This window comes from Artemia sp. Qi Xiang Cuo, chromosome 17 (genome assembly GCF_049724085.1).
Source record: "Artemia sp. Qi Xiang Cuo chromosome 17, ASM4972408v1, whole genome shotgun sequence".
Lineage (NCBI taxonomy): Eukaryota > Metazoa > Arthropoda > Branchiopoda > Anostraca > Artemiidae > Artemia > Artemia sp. Qi Xiang Cuo.
Window position 1 is genome coordinate 54,502,371 of NC_142810.1, and position 24,179 is coordinate 54,526,549.

Consider the following 24,179-nt stretch of genomic DNA (forward strand, 5'->3'; position numbering starts at 1 on the left):
TGTTATTTGTAGTAACAAATAGAATAATAACTCTATTTGTAGGATTTCCATGAAGTTGCTTCCAATTCAAACTGTACCTTTACCCCTACTAAGGCTAAGTATATTAAGAGGAAAATTTTAGGTAATATCAAAAGGGAAGCTGGACTCAATCAAAACACATTATTTAGACTTTCAGGAATGAATATCAGCACATATTACTGGTTAATCCATATTCCATTATATTTTCAGTAATCTTGGTTATGATGGTGTTTTTTTTATAATGCGAGAAATAAAAACACCTACCTCGAAAAAAGGATTGTTTTCAGTATAGCATAAATTATATTCTGGTCTCAAGAAGGCATAAGTAAGGAGGGGAGGGGGGAGAATCCCATTTTCATGCAGCATGGGCACTGATTTTTGGTAAACAAGTTGGTTTTACACTTTTTTGTAAATTTGTTCCCCTGGGTGTATTTTTCAAACAATAAGATTTAAAAAAAAGAAAAAATTTATTGGCAAATTTTCGAGAACCCCCTCTAAAATAATAATATGGCTTGAATATGTACTAATTTCACAATATAATTGACTATTAACGATTTATGTGAGATAGGACTACAATTTTTTCTTAGTTTTCAAACCATTTGAAGATAAAGCTTTTTGACGTTTTTGAACCTAATTTATTTACAAACTAATGCTTTTCATTTCTTTTTTTTTGTGCGGTAAGGTAAGAACCATGTCCCACAGGACCTGGTTTTTCTTGTTAAATTGTTGGATACTTCAAAATCTAGATGATCATGCATTCTGAACACTGAAGAATTCTATTTGAGCTGAAATTACAAATTTAAATAGATATTTTACCAGGTACCAGAAATTAGAACGCAAAATAGGCACTAAGAAAGAAGAAATTCGGCACTGGCTCAGCTTCTGTAGCTTTACAAATACAAGATTTCTTTGAGATTTCTTAGAAGTCTTACTTGTCAAAGAATAAGAAAAACTAGAAATTTTCAGTGATACATATAGCAAACAGTTAGTTCAAATCTGAGAATTAGATTGCATTGAACAGCTTTAAATATTCGACATCTATCTCAACTTCTGTCTAAGAAAATCACTATTCCATCCAAAGTGCTTATTAAAATTGTAACTATCTGACTTCTTCCTAGAATGGGTTTTTAAGTGATATTTCTGGACTGACTTATTTAAAAATGATCTCTTGCATAAATTACACTTGAATGGTTTCAAACCTGTATGAAATCTTTGATGAATATTCAAATAGCTTGACGAAGAAAAACATTTCTTAAATATCTCACATTCAAATGGCCTCTCACCTGTATGCACTATTTGGTGCCTGTTCAAATTGCTTAATAGAGAAAATCATTTCTTAAAAATATCACACTTAAATGGCCTCTTACCTGTATGCACAATTTGATGCTCCGTCAAATGGCTTGATTAGGAATAGCCTTTCTTACATATTTCACATTCAAATGGCCTCGCACCTGTATGAATTATTTAGTGCCTATTCAAATGGCTTGATCTAGAAAAGCCTTTCTTACCCAGATCACATTTAAATGGCCTCTCACCTGTATGCACAATTTGATGCGTTTTCAAATGGCATGGTGAAAAAAAGCATTTCTTACATGTATCACACTTAAATGGGACCTCATCTGTATGCAAAATTTGATGCTCCTTCAAAGAGCTTGATGTAGAAAAGTATTTCTTACATATCTCACATTTAAAAGGCTTTTCACCTGTGTGCACAACTTGATGCCTTTTCAAGCTGCTTGGTGAAGAAAAGCATTTCTTACATAGATTACATTCATATATATTTTTTCCTGTGTATATACTTTTATGTTTTTCTAATTTTCTGTGCTTTTTACTTTGCAAGTATGTTTTCTGATCTTCTAAACCCTTTTCATCAGATTACGATTTTAATGAATTTGAGTAGCCGCTTGCATATCGATTCTGTGAAACAACTAGCAATTCATTTTCCTGCCAGTCTAGTTCAGACATTTTTGGCAAAAAGTGACCTTGTAACACTAGATGTTGTCTCATATCACCAATAGATTCTCTTAAACAAATGGCACATTTCATTGTCCCTCCCATTTGGTGTTCCATGAAATAAACAACAAAATTGCTGTAATCACAAGCTACTGTAGGGCAGACATCACACTCTATTGGTGAAAGTTCTTCACAACCAGTGTCAATGTGAAGATCTAGAATCAAAAGGGATTTCTCTGCTTTTCCACACAAGCCACAACGCCAGATTCCAACTCTTAATTCTTGAATAGACTTCTCTGTCAGTATTTTCATCCTAACGATCGGTTTTGGGCCTAAGACTATTGACTGACTCACATCATCAGACCTGCATGCAGTAGAATGCATCATCCCTGTTGTAAGAAAATTGAATTAAATTTCTTCACTGAACTTAATAAAACAAGAGAACCAAAGAAATTGGCATTATAACAAATTGGGCTCGACTGATATATCGGTCATCCAATATTATCAGACCGATATGGGGTCAGTGTCATTATGCGATATCGAAAAATAAATATTGGATACAGGCCCATTTTTTTTCTTTCCTTTATTTGCAACTTAATCAGAAGATAGCACCAGACTTCCTCGTGTAGTTTTTGCTTGTCAAGTCCTTGGGGACAGAGTGACAAGCTAAGTCTGACTGTGGTGGAGATAGCAGCAGAGGTGAGTCAAATGCAGTCAAAGTATATTTTTTATCAATACACACCTGATGCAGCAATATTCAAAATGTACGGTAGGTTCAAAAACGTACAACTTCTACCAAAGCCACTAAAAAGAACACAATAAACTCAAACTCTATTACTCTGCCAGACTCAAGTTACTAAGCCCAATACTTTTTTGTATTTTTGGGAAATATCAGAATGCTCTTCTTCTTAAAGCCCCTAATTGGTTCACTGGAAGCTCTGTTTTCACTAAATTGCCTGAAAGAGGTTTTTTCCAGCCCTAGTTACGGCTATATTTATAATATAGGCAAGGCCAGATTCAAAAGGGGGAGTTTAGGGGGTTTGAACCATCCCTTCCCCAAAATGTTTGTTCGACTCGTAATGTAGCAAAAATGAATTTAAACAAATTTTTGATTCGTTTTTTTCTAAGTTTGTTTAACCCCCCCCCCAGAACAATCGTTTCGTACTCATTCAGTTGAAACTCATTTAGTTTTATTTATATACCAAATAATTTTCTGGTCTATCTTTCTCCATGGTGTACCGACATTGTAGCTATTTATATTTTTGCATGATTTAAGTAAAAATCTAATATTAAACTGAACAATCAAATGTAGACTCTGTGGGTATTTCAAAAGGATAAGTGGGGAGGAGAGGGGGTGGGAGTTACAATAAATACTAACAAATGTGATATATAGAAAGGTTTCAATAAATAATTTTCTTGTCTAGCTCTCTCCATGCTGTAGGTCCATCTATCTCCATATCATTCAAGAATAGTTTTGCAGGATTCAAATAAAAAGCTAATATAAAAGTGAACGATCAAATGTACAATCTGGGGGTATACCCAAGCACAACTGGGCAGACAGGTTGATGGAGTAAGAGTCTACTAAATTACTACTATTACTAACAACTCTCTGCAGAACCAAGCTGTCTGAGGCCAAAAAAGCTACACACGCTCCTCCTCTATCCCAATATATTCAAAGCCTCTCTTTTTACACCCTCCCAGGAAGTTCCATTTCCTATAAATCTTTCTGTACAATTTTGTAATACTGTTTTACTCTTTGAAAGAGTTTTTACCATAGGTGCCCCCCATCCTTTGCACAAGTTCTGCGTTTACTTGGGATAAAATCAACCAAAGAGAGCACAAAAACTGACATAGGAGAGTTTAGCCTCAGATGAGCTAAAAATTGCAGCAATATCACGAACCACATTTGAATTTTATCTTTTTTCATTTTTTTTCTCAATTTTTTCAATTTTGTCTTTCTTCTTTTTTGTTGTCTTTGTATTCACTAAAACCAGTCAAAATTTTCAACTAATAGCTGCCATGAAAACAGTTTTAAACTACTCCAGACATAAATAGACACATCAGAGATATTGACCTCATCTGATCAATCTGAACTCCTGCTAGATTCTCTGCCATGTTTCTATCATGTCGCTGCTAAGAACCTGGCTTACACTTACATTCATAATCGAGTTTCCGTTAAATCAAACCTCGACCATATTATTGTGTCTAAGTCCGGTCTAATTAAATCCGAGGTGTTTGTTGATGAAGATAAAATCAATGATGACCTTCTCCCTATTTCGTGCCTAATTGAGCCCCCTGATGTTCAAACCCACTTTAAGGGTCCCCATTCAAAATGGTATCAAAAGCCCAATTGGAATTGGATAAACGTTGAGATGTATATTACTACTTTATGCACTCTACTCTCAACTATTAAAGTCCTGTTTCACTTGCTCCAGACTTCGATTAAGTGCCCTGATTCTAAGGAAGACCTAAATTCTTATTATTACCAGATAGTGGCATGTCTAAAGTCGGCCACAAAAGCTGCAGTTCCGATTGAGCACGTGCGTTAAGGGTCTCGCAAGCCCCTGTGGAATATACATCCGGAAGTGAAAAAAGTAAAGAACCGCGCAAGGTTTTGGTTGCGATTGTGGAACGCTTGTGATCGACCCTCTTCCGGTGCTGTGTTTACAGTCAAGCAAAAAATGAAGAAAGAATACAAATCTTGTTTACATAATACAAGGCTCAACGCGTGGGACGCTCAAAATAGTAAAATGACTCGGAATAGAGTTATCAATAGCAGTAAGTGTACTCCCCCAGCTCAGTCGAAATTAAACCTTATGAATTTTGTGTGCCATTATATTGACATATTTTCCGTATTTAATCAGTGTGTTCAGAAACATTTTTCTAATCTACTTAGTTCGGTCCTGCCAGTGTCTGTTTGTCAACAAAGAGTTCTTGCTATAAGTATGAGTGATTTACATTGGGCGCTGAAGAAATTAAAAAGATCAGATTCTCCTGATTGTGATGGCCTATGCTTTAGGAATTTTGCTTATGATTGCCATTATTGTTGAACCTTTTGCCTGAAATAACTTCTAAGTGCGACTTTTCGTCTTTTCAACTAGGATTTAGAAGAGGGGTTGGTTGCCCGTAGGCGCATCATGTGCTCAGCTGGTTGTTAAAGGAAGCTTTTGCCCAGAAGCGTTAATTGTATTGCTGCACAGTAGACATTTCCGGGGCTTTTGATAATGTTATTCACGCCCAGGCCTTGCATTACCTTGCTTGTTCCGGAGTCAATTATTCAGTTATTTCTACATTGCGATATTGGTATGATAATTCTTATGTGCGTATTAAGTGGCTGTCAAATATTTCTGATTCGGTAGCTGTTAGGAAAGGCGTTAGACAGGGAGGAGTTTTATCTCCTTATATATTTAGATGTGTCCTCGCGACTTGTTTAAAACATCTATCTCCTACTGTGTTTTTTCGTGATATTCGTGTGTTATATTGCATACGCCGACGATGTCCTTTTAGTTAGTTTTTCTCGTCGAGGGCTGGCTCAGAACTTCCGTAAGCTGTCTTCTCTACTTAGTGATATTGGCATATCTGATAATGTGGGAAAGTGTGAGTTTATCTGATTTAATAGTAGCATTTCTGTATCTCCATTAAACATTGGTTTAATTTCATTACCCTGTTTGGATAAAGTCAAGTGGCTTGGTATATCGTTTTGCCCGTCCATTTCTGAAACTTGCTCCGAGTTGGTTACTAATGCATTAAAAAATATTCGTGTGTCATATGGTAAGATATCTCCAAATAGAGGGCGTTATAACCATAAGGGTCTAGTTCGTCTTTATAATAGTTTTTGCTCTCCAGGAGTAAATTTTCCATATGGATTCCACCACCTACTGAGGAAAAAAGATTTACGGAGACTTAGAAGTGGTTACTATTGATATTGTAAATATCTGATGCATTTACCCGGCCGTTTTAAAAATAGAAATTTTGTATCCCGTTTGGGTGTCATTCATGCTTGCGCTCGACTGGCCAGCGTGGCTTCTAATATGATTATGAATACTAGTAATGTTGTTTCTGTTACTGACCCCCTTGTTTGTTTTTTCCATCGTGATATCGGTTTAGGTGTATTTTTTTTTTTTTTTTTGATTCCGTATTGATGTTGTTTTTTTTTTTCTTTTATATTTTCCATTACTCCGCAGTGTCATTTATAATGTTCATTTGTGGGTCATAAATAAATTATTATTATTATTAAATGGCTTCAACAATTCCTGCAAAATTCAACAACCTGTTTATGACCCTCCAACTTGACCAATCTTAGATATCACTATTCCTAATAGACAAAGTAGCTTCAAAAACTGAGGAAAGAATTCTAAAACTGTTTTATTGTGGCAGTCAGCTTTAATAGCCCTCCCTATCCTTTATTAAACATTCCCTTCTAGGCTACTTTGTCTCTGAAAATGTTTTTAAGACCCAAAACAAAGATTGAGGTCTAAGCCACTTGTCTCTGATTTCCCTGTATCCTATTCCTGTTGGTACAATAAAAGGACAAATCCCTGCTATCCATTCAAAAAGAATATTACACTTCTTACCTCAACTTGAGGTCATCTCAGGTAAGAGGGGTTTTATGCTCTTTTCAAAATTGTAAAACAATTATCTATTATTTCAAGCTACTGTTATGTAAAATATGTATAATTTTTAAGAGATACTTCTTATTTTGACTTGCCATTAATTTTAAGGGATTTTTGGATCTTTTTTTTTAATTCCAAGACATAGCTTGTATAACAAAACATTTCAAATCCATTGAATTAAAAAAAAAACTACTATTTTTGAATAAGCATTAACATATAAATGAATATTTAGTTGACAAAAATTTATTTTAAAAAATAAATAACTATAAAAATAATATATAAATAAAAATAAAGTCTTTACTTGAAAAAAAAATTCCAGACAAACAATTCATTATTTTGAATTCAATAATTTATTAAGTTTAATAATTTTTTGGAGAAAATTGGCGTTTATCAGAAAAAATTAAAAAAAAATAGTGTGTTAAGTAGTTTTAGCTTCTAAAAAATAAAAAATAAATTAAAAGATAGAAAATCAATCTATAATAATTCCATGGAACAGATTTTTTTTTTGTTATTGAAACAAAGGAAAAATTGTTATTAAAACAACAATGTTCGTTTAATTATACCTTCATCGTCGCTATCAACGTCCAGGGAGTCAAATTCTAGAAGTGACGAGGAAATCCTGGGTGAAGCAGCCTAAGGGAGATTTTGATTATCTGGTGATAGAGAAGAATTTGAAGTTTTCATTAGGGTTTCGGCAGCACTTGTTGAAGGACCTTTAACATCTACAATAACAAACAAAAATGAAAAGCTTCAAATGCTATAAAAATACAATCTGAACAAGTTACTCCGGAACAAAGAAGCTCCCAAACTAAAGAAAGCAACAAAAACAGATAGCAAAATTTAAAATTGTGGTAAAACGAAAGCCTCGAACTAACTCAAGTGATAATCTAAACATTACATCAATAAATTCTGTTAATTACTGCCTTTTCACAAATTTTAATATTGAAATATTTTAAAAAACGTTCCTCTATTAAGAAAAAAAACAGAAGATATGAACTCATTCAGTCTAGCAACTTCATTCATCGTGATAATGTATAAGGTTTGAAACCCACGCCTGAGGCACTACAGTTTGACATACACATTGTAAAAAGCGAGCAGTACGAGCGGGGATTCCCCACTGGTTCCTGAAGTATAGTTTGTTACACAAGTTTGCTTCAACTCCACGTTTTCAACCAGACTGGTTTTTGAGACAACACCTAAAAAGCAAGCAGTACGAGCGGGGATTCCCCACTGGTTCCCGAAGTCTAGCTTGTTACACAAGTTTGCTTCAACTCCACGTTTTCAACAACACTGGTTTTTGAGACAACACCCATTTTTTTAAGGACCAATTAGAGACAGCGGAGGTTACTCCATATACGATAACCTGATCAGTAATTGGATTCAAATAAAAAAGAGTGATTTTCATTCGTCCATGAAATTTTGTATAAAATGCTCATGCCTTACGATTAAATTTTCATAATGATTTAACACATCAAGGATAACACATCTGATATTATTGACTTTGAAGCTATGGATACATCAATTTACAACGTAAGGTCAGTTTACTAAATTATCCTAGTTTATTTCCAAATAAAATCATTTTACCACCCCACTAGTAAATTCAAATTCAGGGGCATAGCCCCCTCCCCCCAACAATACAAACTCTACAATATGATGATTATAGTCGCTAGAAAACGTAAAATACGCTCTTTTTTCCATTATGTAAACCCCATCTCCCCCCCACCCCTCTGTTTACGAGTTTAATTCATTACAAAATAGTTCTTTTGTTCAAAATGTCCTTTTTCCCATTATCAAAAATAGAGTGTGTTGTCTTTTTCCAGTCTAGATTAAAACCACCTGTGTTTAATCTTTTTACAAGAGGGGCGATTTCAAAACAACATTTGGCATGCGCATTATCTGAATTAAGAAAACAAAGGAATGGAAATGTGCAATTCTAAACGCTTTGAAGAGAGATTGTATTTGGGCCAAATTATACGAGATATTCTATTTTCAATTGTATTTGATGATTAATCGGCTTTTATAAAAATATTAGGCGGGGGAGGGGAGCAATGTATCAATTCTAACACGTTCGTTGTAAGGTGAAAAACAAACTATTTTTTCACATGAAAAGTAAGGGGGAAGGGGAAGTTTTTGTGCAGACACGTATACCCTTTGACAAGAAAACTAATGTGCTCATTCCGACACGCAACACTGAAGTTTAGTGTTTGGTTAGCTTTTAATTATATCATATTTATGGCTGACTATTTTTTAGATCTATATTTTAAATCATTGTATTGGATTTGATGCAGCGGGGGGGGGGGGAGGGTACTAATTTTTTCTTCTGTAAAAAGGGGAATCGTTTTTTACATACTAAATTTTTTATTATTTTTAAGGACAATTTTAAAGAGTCCGTACCTCCCCCTAAAAAGAGAGCTAAGGCTAATGATGCTATTCCAATGCAACAACTGGAAATAGCTGAGTCATCCAGGGCCACACGAATACAGTCGGGCAAAAAACCAAAAAGAGAATGGGCGGCTGCTCACAGGATGGTGAACCCCGCTGGCTCATCTGTACAAGCCAGTGACATCGCCACCGCAATCTATGCAAGAAACGGACGTCACCGCCCCATCTATCCGCCATCATGCTTTTTCAGGACCATCAGGCACTCAACAGCAGTCTGAATTTGGAAGTGTGAGCATTTTTACCTTTACTTTCTACATGGTTTTAGAAATATCAACCTATTTCTTTCCATTCTTTTTAGTCTTTTCTTTTCGCCATTTTTTCAACACCGTAAAAGTGTTTGTGTGTCAGAGATATTAAAACGTATTTTCGCTATAATATTAATCCTGAGGGAGTTCTGAGGATTAAGTTCTGGGGGTGTATAAAAATGGTACTCATTCAATATCCTGGTAAACATCTGACTTGAAATGCTTCAGGATAAATAGACTATTGCGTCTTTCTGAACTTTCTGGGGTAGGGGATGGGGTGGAGGCAAGTATTTAATTTAAATAATGCAAGGAGGGGTAAAATGGAGTTTTGAGGATGGGGTGAAAAATGAACATGGTTTTTTGACCTTTATAAAATAGTGGTTATTTCACATAGAAAATAAAACCTTTTTTTCTATAGGTTAATGAATTAGCCTTTTCGCCATTTTTTTCAACACTGTAAAAGTGTGTGTATGTGTGTGTGTGTGTGTGCTCGAGCGTATGTGTATGTGCGCATGTGTGTGTGTGTGCGTGTGTGTGTGTGTGAATGTGTGTGTGTGTGCGTGTGTGCGCATGTGTGTGTGTGTGCGTGTGAGCATTTGTGTGTGTGTGTGCGTGTGTGCGCATGTGTGTGTGTGTGAACGTGTGTGCGTGTGTGTGTGAGCGTGTACGTGTGTGTGTATGTGCGTGTGAGATATTAAAAAAATTTGTAATTTATTATGCACCTTGTTTTGTGTGTTTGTGCGTGTTAGCGTGTGTGTGTGTGTGAACGGGTGTGCGTGTGCGTGCGTGCGCATGTGTGTGTGTGTTTGTGTGTGTTTGTGTACGCACACGCACACCCGTTCACACACAGACAAACACACACAACACACACAAACACACACACACACACACATGCGCACAGAAACACACACAAACACCCACAAACACACACAAATAGTGTTTGTGTGTGTTTGTTTTTGTGTTTTTTTGTGTGTTTGTGTGTGTGTGTGTGTGTTTGTGTGTGTTTGTGTGTGTGTGTTTGTGTTTGCGTATTTGTGTTTGTGTATGTGTGTGTTAGTGAGTTTGTTGGTGTGTTTGTGTGTGTGTTTGTGTGTGTGTGTGTTTGTGTGTGTGTGTTTTTTTTTGTGTTTTTTTATATGTGTGTGTATGTGTGTGTGTGTATGTGTGTGTATGTGTGTGTGTATAGATGTGTATATGTGTGTGTGTCTCTGTATGTGTGTATGTATCTGTATGTGAGTTTATGTGTTTTTTTGTGTGTTTGTGAGTGTTTGTGTGTGTTTGTTTATTTTTGTGTGTGTATGTGTTTGTATTTGTGTGGGTTTTTGTGTGTGTGTGGTTTTGTGTGTTTGTGTTTGTTTTTGTGTGTGTGTGTTTGTGTGTTTTTGAGTTTGTGTGTGTTTGTTTTTGTGTGTTTGTGTGTGTTGTTGTGTGTTTGTGTGTGTTTGTGTGTGTTTTTGTGTGTTTGTGTGTGTTTGTGTGTGTGTGTGTATGTGTGTGTGTTTTTGTGTTTTTGTTTGTGTGTATGTCTTTGTTTGTGTGTTTGTTTTTGTGTGTGTGTATGTGTGTTTGTTTATGTTTGTGTGTGTTTGTTTGTGTTTGGTTTGTTTTTTGTTTTCTATTGTTTTTTTGTGGTTTTTTTGTTTTGTGTGTTGTTTTTATTGATAGTTTTTTTTTGCTTTTTAGGTTTTTTTTTAGTTTGTTTATGTGTTTGTGTGTGTTTGTGTGTGTTTTTTTGTGTTTTTGTGTGTGTGTTTGTGTGTTTGTGTGTGTGTGTGTTTGTGTGTATGTGTATGTGTTTTTGTGTATGTCTGTTTGTGTATTTGTGTGTTTGTTTCTGTGTTTGTTTGTGTTTTTGTGTGTGTGTGTTTTTGTGTGTTTGTATGTGTTTGTGTTTGTGTGTCTATGTGTGTTTTTGTGTGTTTTTGTGTGTCTTTGTGTGTGTTTGTGTTTGTTTTTTTTGTTTGTGTGTGTTTGTGTGTGTATGTGTCAGTTTGGAGATACTGGAGGTATCTTTTTTTTTTTGTATGTGTTTTTATGTTTGTTTTTGTGTGTTTGTTTGTGTTTGTGTGGTTATGTGCGATTTTTTGTTTTTGTTTGTGTGTGAGTTTGTGTATTTATGTTTTTGTTTTTGTTTGTTTATGTGTTTGTGTGTGTTAGTGTGTTTTTGTGCGTGTTTGTTTGTGTGTGTTTGTGTGTTTGTGTGTGTGTGTGTGTGTTTGTGTTTTTTTGTAGGTGCTTTTTTGTGTTTGTTTGTGTTTGTGTGTATGTATTTGTGTGTACTTGTTTCTTTGTGTGTTTGTGTGTGTGTGTATGTGTGTGTGTTTGTGTGTGTTTGTTTGTGTTTGTGTGTGTGTATGTGTTTGTGTGTTTATGTGTGTGTGTGTTTGTGTGTTTTTGTTTGTGTGTGTTTTTATGTGTGTGTGTTTGTGTGTGTTTGTTTGTTTGTATGTGTCTATGTGTAGGTGTTTGTATATCTGTGTATATGTGTATTTATTTGTCTTTGTGTGTTTGTGTTTGTGTGTGTTTCTGTGTGTTTGTGTGTGTTTGTCTTATTGTCTTTGTGTTTGTGTGTGTGTGTGTGTGTGTTTTGTTGGGTTTTTTCGTTTTTTGTAGGTATTTCTCGTGTTATAATGTGTATTTGTCAGCGTGTGTACGTGCGCGCTTGTTCGTGTTTGTCTGTGTGTGAACGTGTGCGTGTTCGATATTAACAAAATTTGTAATTTATTATGCATTTGTTTGATAAATACGAATCCAATTAAGAAAAAAAAACAAAAAAACAATTGTTTGATAAATACGAATCAAACTAAGAAAATAATAAATTCTGTGCTATAATTGTGATAAAACTTTCCTCAAAGAAAAAAAAACTCAATCCATCCATTTTAGTTTCAGGGAGAAGCTACAAAAACAACTGCCCTCCCTGGCCCAGGACTTCAAAATATCATGGGCAATTGTCCCCTCTCGCCGGATGATGTTAGTGAAGGTACGTCATTTAGTATGCCCCTGGAGTTTCAATTTACAACTGAAGAAATGGATAGCCTTATAAAAATTGTTGGGCCTAATGTTTCCGGGGACATTTTTGACGATGACTTTATTATTAGTGAATTAGGTCCTGTGCAAATAGGTGCCGGACATGAAAATAGTGTCGCGTCCCTGGAACTACGTGAAATTTATTTGTTGAAATCTGCTCTAGGTCACTTACAAACACATAGGGCAGATTTTAATCCCCCCCGAAGAAAACGTGGTTGACGGGGGTGCTATTTTGACAGATACTTTAAGTATTCTTCATACATATATCGACGAAACTCGAGTACGAACTGAAATTCAAACACTGAATTGGGGGGGTCTAGGAGGGATCAAAGCATCGGTAAATCAAAAAGTTTATTTACAAAAGGGGACATCTGGGGACATTTTTAATTTTCATTTTTCAACTGGCAATCAAAATTTTTACCCTGGTCTAAATGAATTTGAGGGTAACTTTTTCAATTGGGTCAATAAATTAATATCAACTTTGGACACATTTAACGAGAGGGGAAGTGGGCCCACAATTTTAAACATTGAACACATGGATCTGAATCTCAGTAGATTTAAAAAAAAACTTTATTTTAAGGGGAGGGCGGGGTAGAAGAATAAAATGCCACCCAGATTTGTCGGCTACCAAAGGGGTTCAGAGTTTCAGTTTTGACACAGGGCTGCAATGCTTTAAATATGCATTTTTAGCAGCAGCCCATAAAACATTAAAAAGATTCATCAATGAAAAATCTCGACAGACTTGCACGTAACGGTGGAGACAATTTCCCTAAAGTAAATTTTGATTGTTTAGAGGGAAAATATCCGGTGTTCTTAAAAAGAAATAACTTTATTTGAAAAAGAAAACGAAAATCTCGGGTTGGGGTTGGTTGTTTTTCAGTATGGCACAGAATTTGTAAATGGAGGAAAAAGCTGACTAAAAAAGGGGTTTTATATTCAGTTAGGACACCGTTGATAGATAATGTTAAAAATTGGGTTCGGGTTGTCTATGAGCCCCCCAAAGATGTAAATTCCTATGGTCATTTTTTCCCCGTTACGGCAATAAGTCGACTCTTATCCCAAGGTATTCAGAAAGGGGAACGTCACTATTGCCCCATGTGCCTTTCCCCATTTGAATCTGAACGAACATTCTCGGATCACATGAGATATCGCAAAATTCATGGCAGTCAAAGAATAGAAATGCCGGCAGAAGGCACAGCTACTTTACAATTTAAGAATTTCCGAAATTCCCTGATACAAATTGATAAAGTATCTTTGGATTGTGAATCAAGACTGGTGAAGGTATCAGACCCATCATGGCCAAATATAGTCAAGGAACACAAACTACTTGCGTGTTCCTATGCGCATGCCCGTCGCGATTCCAATAATAAAATGCAATTGGAAGTTTTTTTACTATGGATAAGGAAGGTAGCATGGAAAAATTATTTATGTGTTTAAGATAAACAGAGAATAGCAAGGATTCACGATTGTGTCAGAACAGCTGTCAAAAAACACTTTAATAAAAGGAGTACCGAGCACCAGAAAAGGGAAAGAAATTTCAGTAATGTAGGGGTGCTCTTTCCCTGTAAGACGTGGTCCAGAATCGTTACCACCTCACCGGTCCCAATTCAGCGGGAAAAAGTAATAATCAAGTTAGGAGTTATAGTGCATTCGAATGAACAATCGAGCAGCAATTCTTTCGTCTAGTTTTTATGCATGCCTCTAACTACGATATTATGCATGTATTACCACCATTGGCACATCTTCTCTTCAAAGGATTGAAACTGTGGATGATGCATAGGTGGTCGACAGCTTTTTCAGAAAAATCATTCCTATATCGTTAGAAAAAGCTTTTGTTTTATAATGTTGATGAAGATTAACTGACAGCGAAGTTGAGTACGCATATAACACTTGCTTTTCAGATTGCCTCATTTTTTTCCCTAAATCATTCAGCGATTTAATTCAAGTGCAGAAAAACGATGACGGCTGCAACGCTTTCCCCCTTCTCAAGCAACAATTTCCAAATGATTTATATGATTTGTTGACGGTCGAGGGCATCTATCCTTATGATTATTATTGTTCCATGTCGAGATTCGCCGAGAAAACTATTGCCTCGATCGAACCGTTTTACGACAGTCTACACGATCGTAGGTGCACCCCCGATGAATACAGTTTTGCTAAAAAAGTGTGGGCAGAGGGAGGATGTAAAAATGGGTTTGACTACTGCAAGCTATATTCGTCAAGTGATGTGTTAACTTTGTTAGACATTATGTGTAAAAATACGGACAAAATCTATGGGGAATTTTATATTGATTAAGGATATTATTTTTCAACTACTCATCTGTCAATGGACCTTATTCTAAGAATGTTCGGGTGAAAAATCGAGCTAATCATTAAAATTTATCAGCATTTGTTTATTTAAATGTTAGGAAGGACTGGATAAGTTATATATAGAAATTGTATCCTGGAGAATGATCCCACTAGAGTGAATACGGGGACGTAATCAGAAGCATTAGTCCTTGATAATAGTTCCCTCTACCCCTTGGCTAAGTCCCATTATGCGCTACCCTGCGATGAATATAAATGGCTCAACGACCCTCAAGCTCCCAATTTCCCAAACATTGACAGTGTTGATGAGAATGGGCCGGTTGGATAGCTTTTTGAAATTGATGGAGAGATACCAGTTGAGCTTCACGATTCAGTAAAGGATTTTTTTTCCATGCATCAATAGACCTTTGACTAGGGATTCTTTGAGCCCTCGCAACAGACGTTTGGTCGAGGTGGACGGATTGCATTGGTCACCTTCAAAACAAAAACTTATTGCTGACCTTCTGCCGAAGAAAAATATTGTTGTACATCATGCGGCTTTAAAATGGATGTGCAACAACGGTTTCAACGTCACAAAGGTTCAGAGAGCCCTCCAGTTTAGCCAAAAACCCTATCTGAAAACGTTTGTTGACACTTTTGTCAAGAAACGTTCTGAAGCGCAGACGAAGGCCAAAAAAGAAATTTATAAGCTCATTTTAAATTCGGCTTTCGGTAAAATGTGCGAGTGTTCGCAATAGGAATCGTTGTGACGTCGTGACCAATCCCGAACAAGGTGCTAGAATTATTGCCGATCCAAATTACACTTTCTTTGGGATCGTTGCCGCAGAAATGGTACTATTTAATAGAAAGAAAAGAAGCATTGCATTAAATAAAAATATGGATGCAGGCAGTATTATCTAAGAGATCTCTAAAAAGCTCAAGTTGGAATTCTGCTACAATGTGGCTAGGGTACAGGGGCCTGAGAAGGGGCAAGTAGAGGTCTGTTACGGGGACACAGATTCTCTACTGCTAAAAGTAAAAACCCCAAATCTACTTGATGATTTGGCACACGGTGAAATCATCAGCTCGCGGATGGACCACACCAATTGGAGTGGGCTTTACCCAGGGCTAGTGAAACGTCGGACGCCAAATCAGCTTTTATTTTTTAAATCAGAAACGGGAAGCAACATGATTTCCCGTGGTATTTTTGTAAGTCCGAAGGTGTACTTTATACAGACACACGACGAGGAAATCAAAAAACGTTGCAAAGGAGTACCCACGCGCTATGTGGATAAGAATTTCGACATGGACATCTATAGGAATTGTATTGTTCAAAATACAATTCAAAGAGCCAAATTGCTGGCAATTCGTTCACTGAACAACAGGAACTTCACTGTAAATATAGAAAAAATTGCCATGAGGACCATTTCCGTCAAGGTCTATGTTTTTCAAGACGGTGTAACTACCCTCTCCCTGGGACACTATTTAACTTCCAACTGAGCCGAATGTATTAGCCATAGGAAAAGTCTCGGTTTGAGTAAAGTCCAGTAAATTTTTCCCAAAAACTTGGGCGGGGGGGGGGGCTCGAGGCCCGAGGGGGGGGGGGGCTCGAGGCCTGAGGGGGGGGGCGCGGGTGACCGCCAGCGGGGGGCGCTCCGTCACTACCAAATTTTTCTTTTTTTTTACTTAGAGCAGATTTTTGTGCTTTTGTAAAAATACATGTTGCATTCAAATTAAAAAAAGTGATATTATTCAGTGTATTTTTTTCATTAAATGTTGTTATTTTTCTGTAAATAAAGTATATTTATTAAAGTGCTTTTTCTAGTGCATTTTTTAAATAAATGTGTTTTATTATAAATAAAAAAAAGTGTATTTTTCTTTGTTTTCTGTAAAGTGCTGTTATTTATAACACAAGAAATGTGATTCTTTATTGATTTTGTTCTCATTATTATTCTTGAACGGACTAGTAATAGGGAAATTATTTAGGCATTAGACAACTATAGTCTACAGTTAGTTGTCTAGGTGAACTGTTGAATGGAACATGTATCAATTTAAAACACCATTCAGATCTTTTCTGTGTGGGCCGTCAATGTCAGGCAGAATAACACACAACTAAAATAATTAAAAATTGCGATAAAATGTTTGTGGAAAAGCCGAAAAAAATCTACTATTGTTAATGTATTTGGCAGGAGTCATACGATAAAATAAAAGCAATTGGCACGGCGGGATTGGTGCAGATACAATTTATACAGCTCTTGAACCAAACTCTTGTTTCAAGAACCAAACTCTGGTTATTGAACCAAACTCTTGGCTGATTATTGACGATCTGGCTGACTCTATTGAACAATGGTACCAGGAAATGCTGCAATTGTTCACCGTTCGCTCTCATCATGAACAGATTTCCATTACTCTGGTTCTACACAACCTCTTTCATCAGAGCAAATCCATGCGAACACTTGCATTGAACTGCACCTACTGTATCATCTACCGAGTTTTTCGTGATTCTATCTCGCTAATAACTCTCAATAAACAAATCTATCCAGGCGCCCCCAAAGTTCTGCTCTCAGCGTAAAATCAGGCAACTAATAAACCCTACGGCTATATCCTATTGGAGCTTAATCAAAATACACCCGAGGATTTGTGTGTAATCACAGATATTTTTTACAAATAAATTAAAGTATATCTCCACGTGAACAGTAAAAAGACCTATTAGTTGCTATCATGACACTGAAGAAACTACATGCAAATAGACATCCATTTTCAGTTGTAAGTACTTCAAAAGCTTCACTTAAGAAAACCATACTACAATATTCTGTTGATAGTTATTTCAGGAATCTAATGACTGAACATTGTTTAAATTTGATAAAGGATAATCTTCAAGAGTCAGAGGTAGCTAAACGGTAGACACTGAAGCATCGTTCTATTGCAAGCGCATTAGTTGCTAAAAAGGATGGAAATGATTTTAAAAGGAAACGACTTCTTCAGGCGGGCGGTAGCTTTTTCACACTTTTACTGCCAATAATTGCAGGACTTGTAAACAGTTTTCTCTAGAGAATGGCCAAACCCTATAAATTGGCTCCAACAGAACTCGCTCTCTCACCCATGGAACACTTTGATGACAATCTGAGTAATTTCATTGACAACGAGAATATTGAGGATGATAAAAAACTAATTTTACTTCACGATGCACTTCGCCGAGGGGACAAACATAAACCCTATCGTGCGAAGGCCAGTGGTATTGATCACAAAAAAGAATCATCTCCTCGGGATTCTGCTGCTGCTGCTGCTGCTGCTGCTGTAAAAAAATTAAATATGTAGGAATGGGATTAATTTGTATTGAAATTTGGAAATATATGGCCCAAAAAATATCGTGAACAAAGTACACGACTCATAACTTATTTCTGGGAAAGTGGTCAAGATCATATTCAACTTGAGAGCCATGGGAAAGAGATTATAATTCAAGGCAAGAGCTATAATCTACTTGATTTAATCTATGATATGGTTACAAAGCGTAAAGGACCATTATCATTTGACGCTCATCTATACAACTTTCTAAATACATTAAACTTCCCCAAAAGCCTTATTAGCAATAGAGAAATTCTAAAAAAATTAAATGAACATGCACCATTGTCAACACCATTAAAATATGAACATGAACAAGAAGAAGATTTTAAATCAATTTTGGAAAATACTAGCACACCTAGTGTAAACTTGACAATGGTGGTGAGGAGCAGCAGCACACCATTGATAGCTAGACAAAAGCGAAGACGTATCAAGTCAACGTCACCACCACCACCAACCACCAGTATACAAAAGGGTAGCAGACGTTACACTACACGTTTACATTCAAAATGGTTGAAGTTCTGAAACGTGTTTATGAAAATAGTGGTGAAGTGGGGAGTTTAAGTTCCCCCACAACTCTTTCCAAAGTCACTGGTGTTCACGCTAAAAGTGTACAAGACTATCTACAAAATGAATCAAGTTACACTCTGCATAGAAATCATAGGCTTCGTGCTAATCGTTATCGAAAAACTAAAGCCTTTTTTCAATTGCATATAGTCCAAGCACATTTCTCGACTCTAGATGAGATTCAAAGACGTCACAATACACCGTACAAGTACGTTCTACTTGCAATCAGTGTTTTTAGTCGTTATGCATATGCCATTCCATTGCGGTCAAAGAGAGGTGTTGAAGTTGCTCTGGCCGTAGAAAGTATTGTCGAACAGGATTCATATAAAAAAATTCAAACAGATCGTAGAAGTGAGTTTGTTGATGCCCATATTGAAAAAATACTAGTGAAATATAATGGACTGCTCTATCATCATGCTCTCGCTAGTAAGGCCTCATTTGCCAAAAGACTGAAAGGAATAAACTGAATTTGGATTTCAATATGTGGCATATTGAAAAATTAACTTGCATTTATGCATTATTTAGATTAAATTATATTGATTTATAATCAACGACCCCATCGATTACTGTCAAACTCAACCCCAACGGAAGTTCATCATTCTGATCATGATACATTTGACACTTGTCTTAAGCAGTGTTCCAATGAGACGATAATAAAGACTAAAAAATTTAATTTCGGTGATACTGTTCGAATTAAAAGGACACCTGATGTTTTTGAAAAGGGTAATTACTTGTGGTCCAAAGAACTTTTTAAAGTGGCAAAAATCCTAGACACTAAACCCATAATTTATCATTTGCGCGATACCAAAGATGAAGAAATTCTCGGCGGTTTTTAAGATTATGAACTACAAAAAGCTACGAATACCAGTGAAATATATTGCATTTATAAGATGTTGAAGATTTGCGCTCACAGGTATAGGAAACAGTTACATATTCATTTGCAAAGACGTAGTACCGATAATGATACTTTAAACAGTATTGAAGATATTAAAAATGCCCAATGATTTCTGTTTAACTTTCATTCCCAACGTTTCTGATCCTCTCTACAATGACATGAATAAGACAAGTGATTTTTGAACGAAACTCTCCCCCGCCATCAAATTTGACGTTGCGTATGAAGTGGCTCTTGTCGATTCAATTCTCAAAAATACCTTTGACATCCTGAGAAAGTATCGTTTGTATGACATAAACATTAAACCATCCGATTAGTCACTCTTTGTTGACTATGAATAGGTTGAAGCCGTTAAATCTAGAGAATATCCACATGTCAAATAAAAGTATGTAGAATACGATGATATGACGGATTTGTGTCGTAGAAACAATAGAAAAATCTCATATCGTAGGAATTGTACATTACATTTTAATTATTCAATGGAACACGATAGGATTTACATTACCTCACCTGTTGACACTGACATAATTCATCTCAATGATAATCTGAGAGATGTTCTTGTTTTTAAACAGAATACGATCAATGGGAAAAACGCTGGCACCGTTTACGGGATGGAACAAATTATTTTTGCTGATTATCCACCTGGTTTCGCCTCGGACTCTTGCATATTTCTCTATGCATCTTTTGTGGAAACATCGAGAGTTGATAATTCGAATGCCCTCCTCCTACGCGTTTTCGAACGAAAAACAGCCCATAATCTTTTTCATCACTATACTATAGAGCATCTTCAATATATTCCTGTAAATACGTCGTATTTGGAACTTTGTCAGTTAATACTAAGAAGTGAATTGGGTGATCCTCTAGCAATAACAAAGGGTTTAGCAGTGATTACATGTCATTTTCGACCCATCGTCGACGTCATCAACACTACCTAAAACGAAAAATAGAAGAATTCGATTTGTCTGTCCCGATATTGATTGCTATGTTGGCGCTCTGAGTCCACGTCAAATGGGCAATGGATTGGACTACTACAAGGAGTGTACTCAGAGCTACTACTGAGTCCACGTATCTTGTACCTGCTGCATCAAATTTCGCTGCCTCAACACTACAGGACTGTGGGTCGGGTAGGAATTTCAAGGAGAGTGCTAAGGAAAATATTAGATCCTCAGCAAGAGCCGTTAGTGACGAATTAAAATATCAGCAAAATGGCGAGGGATTGAAAAGGATGCGTGCGCGTCATTCACTCATCAGTCTCTACCCAGGCGGGAAGCGAAGGACATGAACAAGGACTTTGAAAAATAAGACAACGAAGACAAATAAGCACAAAAAGAAAAAGAAATAGATTGTTAGATCAAAGAAGGATTTCTTCTCTTAAGATGACTTGTCTGCCCCACAAGGAATCACTTCCATCAATCAGTTCCTCATTGAATTTATTCAATGTCGAAAAGGTTAATGTCTGTGTTAAGTTTGGCTACTATGAACAATTTCATCCCAAACAACCTCTCTCGAAAATATACACTTTCAAATATTTTCCAATGAACACTATTTCATTGATTTGTCATCAACATTTATTGATTTAAATGTTGCGGTGAAGAAAAAGTCAGATAATACGACTCCAACTGCTGCCGATGGTCTCTCCTACGAAAACTGTATTGTACACAACCTGTTCAAACAAATTAATGTATTTATTAATGGAACATTGGTGAGAACTAGCAATAATTTATCCAACTATGCAAGCTACATACAATTTATGATGATGACACCAAAGGCATACAAGGAATTGAGAGGACAATCATTGGGCTATGAATATCGATCAGATATTGATACTGACGGTGAGTTGACTACTGCAGTAAGCCAGGAGTATCATTTAGTTGGAAAATTAAATCATGAGATATTCAATGTATCCCAATGGTTACCCCCATTGCCAAGATTGATATAACGTTGAAACTGGCTCCATGAAGTTTCATTTTGAGAAAAACACTTCCTGCACCATCTGATGCGAATGTCATTGTCAAATTGGCAATTCTCCACCTCCGAAAACAACAGGTTATGAGCTCTGTTGCATTGACAGTGGAAAAGATAAGAGCCAATTGCAACAACATTAAACTTTTTGTCCCCCATACGATCAATAATCAACGTCACATTGCCACCGGGTCTCGTAGTTATACCAATTCATCATTCATTAATGGAGAAATTCCATCAAACTTGGCTTTGGCCTTTGTGAAGAGTGGTAGTGCTGTTGGATCCTGGACTGAATCCCCCCATGATTCTAATTTTTTCGGTCTATCTAGCCTTGTGTGCAAAGTGAATGGTATTCCACTGTACACTCTATCATTTGACAAAAAATCCTATAGAACTCTGTACGAGTTGACCATGCAATCCCTAGATCATGACTTCCAAATATTTGAAAATGGAATAACCGATTCAATGTTTTCAAAAAATCATGATGTAATTGTTTTGGACTTGTTGGGGACCCAGGATATGAGCATAGTACGAACAGGGAATGTACGTTTAGATTTTACATTTTCCAATAGTCTGACTGAGAGAATCATGCTTATATAAATGAGTCTATTTGAAGCTTATTGGTAAAACCCACCTGACGGTAGTGTTCTACTAGACTTTGCCCCATGAACCCATACAAAATAATCAATGTATTTAGTATGGATCCATACATGTCCCAGTAAAGTCCTATTGCATACCATCGGACTTCATTGAAAAAATTCCAAGTGTTAACAATACCCTAATCATTGTTAATAGCAGTCCATCGAATTTTGAAGACAGGCCATTGGCTATGCATCTTTCAAATAGCGAAGAACATTGAATTTTTTGATCCTCTTGGCCTATCGTATAAATTCTACACTCCATACATCAGCAACTTTATTGAAAGCAGTGGGAAAACTATTATTCAAAATCAACCAGGAGTGCAGGATTTAACGACTAAGACATGTGGCTTTCATGCACTACTTTTTTTCATGTTCAGATGTCGTGGATATACCTACAAGTAGTTCCTCGACATTTACGTTGACTTACCTTAATTAAACGACTATTTAGTGGAACATATACTCACAAGCGGTTTTAATATTGATTTTAGTGCCCTAAGAATAAAATGTTCTAAAAATGTATGTGAAATTATTTACTAATAAATGAAAAATGTATGTACATATAAAAAACGACTTTTCCACTCTTCAGATTTCATCTTCTACTAGGTAAAGGTATTTGTCAATAACAACTAATGCAGGTAGATTATCCGAATTCACAGAATACTGATCCTGATGTGCTGCAATGTCAGGGTTGCATTTTCTATAATAGAGTATAACTTCACTCTTATCATATCTCTTTGTATAGTAAATGATGCTATTCTCATTCATTTCGTACAATTCACATGTTTCAATTTGCTTATTTGAAGAAATGTCACAAACAGTGTCATCAAGTGGCGAATCACATTCCGTCACAGCCAAATAAAAATCAGAGGGCTTATAATCATAGTAGTCATTGTCTTTACAACGATGACGTAGAAACCAAGTTCTTTTGTTGTTCCAACAGTTGAATCGCTGACCCGGCTCCTCCTCCCAGAACAATCTAAAACCACGACGATACCAATCTCTTAGCAATAAACTAAAATCACGTTTAGGATTCTTTCCAATCATACCAGGATATGTATTCTCCCATTGATTACATTTATCATAGTGGTAATTAGAGCGTAGGTGTCCTCTAGGGTGAGAGTCACACACCTCTTCAAGACAGTACTTACAACCTTTAATTTGTACAGCATATCCTCTATGCATTTTACATGGGTTGCATAATTTGCACTTTTCATCATACTCATCAATCATTGTGCAATTCTCACATGATGACCCGCTGCCCAGTGTGTACATGCATAGCGGACATGTATGGAACATTTTTTCATGTGTTTACACTCTCACTGCCCCAATGAAACTGAGCTACCAACAACAGCAAATTGAGTGGGATAGAGAGAGAGAGAGAGAGGAGTAAATCATCCTTAAACTCCATCTTTTCTCATGAAAAAAAAGTCCTAAATTTTTAAACTAGTGTTTAAAAGCATATCCACAATATCATTTTGCTGTGTTGTGATTAATATATCATTAAATTGTGTAAATGCATTTGGACCACAATGTAAAAGCTTCATGCAATAGTCTAATGACGGAGAATCAGTTTTCATTATATCGACAAGCATTCCCTGAGAAAATAGACAGCTCTAGAAAATCATCCTCTAGAATCATACGTTTTTCAATAAGCACTAGATTCCCCATGATTCGCTCTTTCTCAAATCTATCCATTTTTTAGAGTTCTAACACTCTCACAACCAACTTCAGACTAACCAGATTTTTTTTCTATGAAAATCACTCCTTTTATTTGAATCCAATTACCAATCAAGTTATCGTATGAGGAGTAACCTCCACTCTCTCTCTGATTAGCCCTAAAAAATTGGTCTTGTCTAAAAAATCAGTCTGGCTGAAAAATTGGAGTTGAAGAAAACTTGTGTAATAGGCTAGACTTCAGGAACTAGTGGGGAATCCCCGCTCGTACTGTGCGCTTTATGGGTGTTGTCTCAAAAACCAGTCTGGTTGAAAACGTGGAGTTGAAGCAAACTTGTGTAGACTTCAGGAACCAGTGGGGAATCCCCGCTCGTACTGCTCGCTTTTTACAATGTGCATGTCAAACTGTAATGCATATTCATGCGTAATTGATATCAATAGCAAAAAACCAGTCTGATTGTCTTATACAATCCTGACTATAGTTTCAAAACGTGTTTGACCACTTTATAGGTTTGCA

At 36.3% G+C, this 24,179-nt stretch overlaps 2 protein-coding genes across 4 annotated transcripts in view; both read right to left on the reverse strand.

The window, feature by feature from the left end:
- LOC148942355 (uncharacterized) overlaps nucleotides 1–24,179 on the reverse strand; it is a 225,903-nt gene that overhangs the window by 120,187 nt on the left and 81,537 nt on the right. The window lies entirely within an intron of this gene.
- Nucleotides 1,241–24,179, reverse strand: part of LOC148942358 (uncharacterized) — a 32,904-nt gene continuing 9,965 nt past the window's right edge. Inside the window, exons 1-2 of one of the 2 annotated variants that reach the window (XM_089103008.1) lie at nucleotides 7,148–7,302; nucleotides 1,241–2,360 (exon numbers count right to left, since the gene is read on the reverse strand). In XM_089103008.1, coding sequence (XP_088959134.1) covers nucleotides 1,894–2,358 — 465 coding nt within the window. In that variant the 5' untranslated portion in view covers nucleotides 2,359–2,360; nucleotides 7,148–7,302 and the 3' untranslated portion in view covers nucleotides 1,241–1,893. Of the gene's footprint in view, nucleotides 2,361–7,147; nucleotides 7,303–24,179 lie in introns of those variants that run through there. The other variant, XM_089103009.1, reaches the window with a different exon arrangement.